Below are 7,666 nucleotides of genomic sequence, written 5' to 3'. Positions count from 1 at the left end.
CATATTCTATTGAATCTGTGATGCCCTTCTGTTTTGTTTAATAGCAAAACATTGTTTTTCACATTAAAAAGCAATGGCCATGATTTTTATGCACCTGATGCAAAAAATATAGAGCTTGCTGCAAGTTTTTACTAGATGGTGTTTTGTCGCCTCTTAGTCGTTACTCTTTAATTTCTGTTGACTAAAGCATGTAGTTTGTCAGAGAGCAAATGCTGGCGTGTGATTTCTCATTAAACAATCAGGACTTGGTGTCAGATCAGAATGGTGACTCTTATCGCAGGTGCTTATAAAATTCCCTTGTTTTGAAGCAGCTGTATTCTGAAGACAGTTTAAAAGGGAAAGGCTTAACTGTAGCGCTTCACCAGACACCGTTTGTTTCATCATTATCCACTTGGAAACAGTTTTGTTCTTGATTACCAAAGGCCTTCGCTAATTGCCCCTGGACATAATTAGTCTTCAGTGAAATCATGTAGATTTCACATTTATATTCAAGCTGTTTAATTCACTTTATAAAAAGGATTAAACTTTTTTTAGATATTATGTTTTCTAATAATCTCATTTTTTTTAATGAGTTAAATCAGTTTCATTTGATGAATGCCTTTTCTTAAATGGAAAAAGGAAAATTCTGTCATTAATTAATATCGTTCCAAATCCGTAAGACTTTCGTTCATCCTCAGAACACAAAGTTCATAAAGAGATTGATTGTAAATTTAATCCATATGATTCAGCGGTTTGTCCAAATTTTCTGAAGGGACATGATTGCTTTATATGATGAACAGATTAAATATAGGCTTTTATTCACATATAAACATTCACCACCTCACACATCAGTTGAAGCTCAAGCATGTTCGCTTGATGTGCGAGAACCGATGAGGTTCATTCTCATGTTACGCATCACGTTTGAGCTTCGGCAAGAACCAATGACGTTCATTCTCATGTTACGCATTGTGTTTGAGCTTCAGCAAGAACCAATGACGTTCATTCTCATGTTACGCATCACGTTTGAGCTTCAGCAAGAACCAATGACGTTCATTATCATGTTACGCATCACGTTTGAGCTTCAGCAAGAACCAATGACGTTCATTCTTGTGTTACGCATCACGTTTTAGCTTCAGCAAGAAGGTTCATTCTTGTGTTACGCATCATGTTTGAGCTTCTGCATGAACCAATGAGGTTCATTCTCATGTTACGCAGCACGTTTGAGCTTCAGCAAGAACCAATGAGGTCCATTCTCATGTTACGCAGCACGTTTGAGCTTCAGCAAGAACCAATGAGGTTCATTCTTGTGTTACGCATCATGTTTGAGCTTCTGCAAGAACCAGTGAGGTTTGTTCTCGCTTCTGTTTATGTAAAAAAGCCTAAATCCAATCTGTTAATTTCATAAAGTGATCGTGTCTCTTCAGAAAATTTGGACAAAACGCTCGATTCATATGGATTATGATCTCTTTATGAACTTTTCAAAGCTCTTATGTCAGACCATATGACTTTCTATGGAACACATGGACAGGAGTTATGCAGCAAAACTGCTCTTTTAAATACCGTGAAATTGCATTGAATCAGTAGTGCTAAATTAAAAATGTCAATTTACCAAACCAAGGGTTCCAAAAAGCACAAGGCAAGTCTTCTAAATCCATCCGATAGCTTATGGGAGGAACACACTGTCCCTCCACCTACAGTATATTTCACATTTGCCCCCACGAATTTGCTAATGAGATTTTTTTTTTTTAAATTGAGATTATCAGTGTAAATTTAAAACTCCAGAAGACTTGGAGTGGAGTGCACAAGGCATGTGCACCATATGTGTGACCCTTTTCCCCCATTCACAGCATGGATATTCTTCAAAACCTCTTGTTTTGTGTTACGTTCAAGAATAAAACATTCATGTTTGGAACCACATAACGGCAAGTAACATAAACGCAGACATCATTTTTATTTTTGCTTGTACTGGCCCTTTAAGAACTGCCCACCCCTCTGTTCATATCTTTCAGCGGCTCATTGAGCATTACTCTGCAGGTGGACGGTACCACTTTCACCCGCAGAGGGGGGAACGTTAGACCTCATTAACTTCAGCACCTGGACAGCGACCGTCCCGGAAACCCTCCTCTGGTGTAACAATGCGAGCATTCAGTGGAACGATATTCCTCCAAGAAATGCTTTGACAAACAATGCGATTTCCGAGACCTTTTCTTGCTGGGAGATACGGAAAGCTGGCTGTATTGCGCACGTATATCTCGCAGAAACAGCGCCAGTCCTGAGGCTTCCCTTCCGTGCAGGGAGGGTGCGAGTGAAGGAAGGACAAAACGTCGCGGTTCTCTTTGTTTACATCGGAAAAAAAGTGAGAATGCGACGGATTGTCGGACTAGAGGTGCCGCTGATATTGTGGATATGGAGTGTTTATGTGAAGCTCAGCACAGGAGCCCGTGAGTACATGAATGTGTGCGTGTGTGTGTATATGTGTGTGTTCAATGATCTTATTATGCGTCAGCATGTGACTCTTCATCTATTCAACATCAACACTTTATTATGTTGCACTTTTAAATGAGTTGGTTGAAATAGAATAAAATAATACAATTCAAACCATGCAAACAGGTTTATTAATAATAATAATAATAATAAAGACCTCAGAAGTTGATTTATAGGCTACATGACATCTGGTCGTATGAGATTTCATGCATCAATGCTCTTCTAGTTGCAAGGGAGTATATTTGGAATATCAACGTTTTGCTGTTCTGTTGCCTGTCTATGTGGGTGCATAAGCTTTGTTTATGATTATGAAATATGGTGCTCAGTTGGTGTAGTAGGTGATTCTCAAAAAGTTGTTTGACTCAAAAAAATAGACATGTTTATCTTTTTAAATATATCATGATTACATCACTGTAAAAAATGCAAAGTTGAACCTTAAAAACTAATTAATTTGACCCTTTAAATTACTTTTCATGTTTAATGAATTGTTGATTCAGGCATATTAAATAATTGTTGATTTGATTAGTTCAGATTTATGTTAAGTCAAAACCCTGGTATAGTCAATTATTGATGTTGTAGTCACTTTCCTCTGGCTATTATAGATTAGTGGCGTATACTAATGTAGGATACAGGTCAAAGCTGTCTGAAGAAATGGTTCTGCAGCAATAACATGTAGCCTCATTTTCCGCTTGGGGTAACACATTAATAAATAATACTTAAAAGAGATATGTGGACATGTTGGCGCCCTTTAATATAGTATATACTGTACACAAAACAAATAAAGAAAAAGGGGTGATGAAGAGGATTATAGATGTTGGATAACTAAAACTCAAAACTGCATCACAGAAACCTGAGATGCACCAGGAGAAAATGTGGAGCAGCGTGTGTCGTGTGCCACCTACGGTGGATTAGTTTATTGTTATAGTTCATCCATCTCAGATTATCTGAGTTTATCTCCATCTCATCCATCTTGATTAGTATGCCAAATGTAAATTCAAAAATACATTCAGATTATACCAGATTTGGCATTGTAAGGCTCAGAAAAAATGTGGTTTAGTATTTAATTTGAAACAATTTTCACTCGGAAATGTCTTTAATTTCACAAAATACGGTAAGACATTAAACATGAAAAGTAGAAAGACTGAAATAGTATTACGTAGTATTATCATACTCCAATAATCTGTTTTATTTACAATTTTATTTTACAGTGTTTGAAGTGTAATTGAATAACCTCCAGGTTTTTTTTCTATCAAATCAGCCTCTCCATTTGTCAAAAAAATCTTATTAAACCACCGTGGCAACATTTTAATGAGAAATGATAGTGATCACACAGTTACAGGCTACTTATAGAAGGCATTAAACTAAAGATGCATGAGTCAAGACATTTAGACATCAGTATTAGAAGTTTTGGATGCAAAAAATCATATTTTGAGCCTTTCCCTTATACTTGGCTCTAATAATTGTCATTCTTGATGGAAAGTTGTAAAAAGTTTATCTCCGAAAATACGTTATTGGAAAATTCAACCAAAACTTTGTTCACTCACCATCATGTTGTTCCTAATTTGTATAACTTTCTTTCATTTTAAACAACATTGTAGTCCAAACCCCATTGACTTTCATTGTAAAGCCAAACTTATATTTTTATGTTCCACAGAAGAACAAAAGGTTTGGAACAACACCTAGCATGCCTCAGTTATAGTTGCAATTTAAACATGGCTGTTTATGATATAATTTATCTTTATTCTGACATTTATGAAATAGCCTAATTCTGCTCTGCAATACAGACAGAGATGAATACGATCTGATTCGGCTCTCCTATTGGTTGTTACAGTGCCTCTAGATCAGTAGCGCTGTGTATTGTGATGCTAATGAGAAAGCTCATTTAGATTCGGGCACCTGCCATCTTGATTTGTGGTAGCGCGTGCCGCCCCCTGTCATCTCACCCCTCCCCCATTCTCCAGGCACCTCCCTTTGTCCACCGGAGATGGACACGAGTGAACAAAAGCCTCCACGTGTCCCAAGCACACACTTCCAAAGCCCGTTTCTGTATGGTCACACCTCCAGGGGTTGGTCAGGTTGGCAGTTAGTTTAGTTTGCTGGTCGTTCATAAACAAGGTGCACATTTAGTCGAGGGTTCATTGTGGGAGCTGTAGTGCATTTTCAAAGACAGCAGAAGTGTTTAAAACAACAGAAACTATAGATAGGTGGATTGTATTTACAGACATCATGTATGATTCCATCACAGAAAACCTTCTGCATTTTTACCTTTTCAAAAAACCTAAATTAGTGTGATTTATAAGCGGTTTTCTTCATGGCATCAGAAAAATGTCTCGGTATTTACTGGTATTACTATCCTTGTCGGGACATTTACCACAACGTTGGTGTTTACTAGGCACACAGACACACACACACACACACACACACACACACACACACACACACACACACACACACACACACACACACACACACACACACGTACGTAGTAATTTCAATTTTGTGGTAGCATTTTTACAGTAATAGAATCTAGCAAGCCATTTAAAATAAAAAATCTAAATTGAAACTCATCACTGAAATGAGAATTTGGGGCAAAATGTACTTAATTGTCATAAAAATAATGGCACAATGCAACAAAAATGTTTTACCTTTACCGGTCCTGGTAATTTTCTTTATACAAAATATGATTGTTTCTTTTTAATTTTGGGAGGACATGTGATGTGGGCATGATTTTTGTGAGATTCCCCCCATTACGCCTAGATATAAAGCCTTCATTTACTCCCCCTGTCTGATTATCACCCACAGTCCCAACATGCTCCATGAATCTGAATCACAGATTCATCCTGGAAGACGTGAACGACACAAAGCCTTCCGGCAGGCCCTCCTCCCCGTCCGGGCTTCGAGAGCTCATGTTTTCAATCAAATCCCAATTTATAGACAATCCCCCATGAACAGATGTGGTTTGGAGAGCAAGAGGAGGCAAACAAAGGCCAATTGCGATGACCTGTCAACTCATTAATTCAAGATGGGGCTGTTGACTGTAGCTTCATAATTGACATCTTACACCACAAAGGTAATTAAACATGTTGTCTCAGAACAGATGCTGGCACACATGAGCAGGATTCAGCCATGAGTAAAACAGCTTTAAGTGTCTTAATTCTCGGTTTCAATGGGTTTATCATTCCAGGGAAAGCGTTGACTCAAATTGTTTGCGCTGCACTGGAAAAAATTTCTTGTTTCATGACCATAAATCCCAAGCAAAATTTCCATAAGACTGAGAGGCTTTTAATACTTTTATTCTTTTATTTAGAAAAATATTTTTGTTTTGGGATGTGTGGGCAGGCAGTCGAAGTCACAGAAGATTAAGGTTCCAACACAAAGATTACTTATATTATAATCCAAACAGGTCGCAGAATAACACACACATATGCATAAACGTGACTGGACAATTAAAGGGGTGGTATAATGCCCCGTTTTGCAAGATGTAAAATAAGTCTCGGATGTCCTCAGAGTGTGTATGTGAAGTTTTAGCTCAAAATACCCCATCGATAATTTTTATAGCATGTTACAGTTTTTCTCAGTCGCTTTGGTGCATTTCTCAAATCATCCTTAATATTTGCAAAGAAATATGTGCATTCTCAAAACAATTCGTGCAAACAGCACCACACATTGGATTACCTGCAAAAGCCTGTAACTTCATCTGTCAAAAGTATTTATGTCAATGAACATATCAGTGCCATCAGAATGAAAAGTCCTTGTGTCATTGTTTACAAACAAGATAGTCAAAATGCTTAGTCATGTTGTTTATAAAACACTACACTCTGTTAGTATCACCTGATGTAAGCTATGGCAACAGTTTGGATGACAGTTACTGTATTGAAATGGACAAAGCTGTGCTGCTTCTGTATGCCATATATCCATTTCAAAAGTACAAATTTACACACTACTGTACGTGAGTTATTGATTGAAAGAGACTGGATAGGATTCAGTTACACTTTTAGTGGTCTGACAAAAAAAAAACACATTACAATATTCTTTTGATATAGAAAAGAAAAAGAAATAGGGGAACAAAGCCAAAAATACAACATTAGAAAGGCAAACACAAGACCCCTTAGGCAGAACTTTGCTTTGCATGCAGGCAGCGCTGTATATATACTTGCTAATTGAAGGTTCATGAGATGCAACTGAGCTATTTCAGACAACTGGTTTCTCATTGTTTGATCTACATTCTCTTCATTAGTGAAAGTTAAGATTCACCTGGACAATTCATCAATTCATGGCACATTTACAGAAGTCTAATAGAAATGTGAAGAAAATATGCTTGACAGTTTATGACAACTAGATCAACCATTTTGTATTTTAATGACTTATATGATGAACTAATGACTAGATGTTTTGAGGGGTATCTGTACAAACCGCCGCCGACTTGAGCTTCCAAAGCTACCGGAAGTCATTCATTTTCAATGGAAGCTGCATCAAATCCATCGGCGTCGTGTTTTGAGCGACCAGAGCGTCAATCAGAAAGTTGAAAGTAGCTCAACTTCATGGCGGCATGCAGCGGCAAAACGCCAGCAACCAATCGGAATATAGACGTCCTTCGCGCTGGCTGATTCCGGAAAAACACACGATGTAAACTTTCGTTCCTACCAAAACATTAGTTCCGAGAAAATGGAGGAGAAACTAATCATCACCGTTGCTGGTTTTCCTATAATTTATGATATGACGTTGTTTGATAGGGACCAGTTACAAAAGAACGATGAATTTATTAATTTTTTTACGGACGCTCGTTTTAAGCGGGAACACAATTCATTTGCTCACGGTAACACCGATTTGACCAATTGCACTAGATGCAATTAATAATAATAATAGCTAATTAGTGTTTTTTCCCCCGACCAAATGTGACCAAAACGGTTATAAAAATGCTGTCATTATAAAAGGTTTCTAGTGTCAATGTATTGCTTGTTTTTTCTGTTTACATTTAATGTTGTGACACATAGAATGCTGCTACGTCAGAGCGGCCAAAGCGTCAACAAGCTTCCCCGTACTTTTTGACAAGCGTCCTTGACAGGGCAGCCAGAGCTTCTTTGCAGCTCAAGTCGGCGGCGGTGTTTATGTACCATAAGACTATTGCACAGAGAACGATTTAATACATTTAGCAACTGTTAATGTAGGAAACAGCAGACAATTGTACATAATCAATTGCATG

At 37.7% G+C, this 7,666-nt stretch overlaps 1 protein-coding gene across 1 annotated transcript in view; it reads left to right on the top strand.

Annotated features, from left to right (window-relative positions):
- The first annotated feature begins 2,036 nt into the window (after positions 1-2,036).
- cntnap2b (contactin associated protein 2b) overlaps positions 2,037-7,666 on the top strand; it is a 71,223-nt gene continuing 65,593 nt past the window's right edge. Inside the window, exon 1 of the mRNA XM_077221938.1 lies at positions 2,037-2,420. Within this exon, the coding sequence (XP_077078053.1) occupies positions 2,342-2,420 (79 nt within the window). The 5' untranslated portion in view covers positions 2,037-2,341. The remainder of the gene's footprint in view (positions 2,421-7,666) is intronic.

This window comes from Siphateles boraxobius, unplaced genomic scaffold (assembly GCF_051911475.1).
Source record: "Siphateles boraxobius isolate OS27281-9 unplaced genomic scaffold, OSU_SipBor_1 86, whole genome shotgun sequence".
Taxonomy (NCBI): Eukaryota; Metazoa; Chordata; class Actinopteri; order Cypriniformes; family Leuciscidae; genus Siphateles; species Siphateles boraxobius.
The sequence above is the reverse complement of the archived record's forward strand: the minus strand, read 5'-3'. Positions and strand labels throughout refer to the sequence as shown.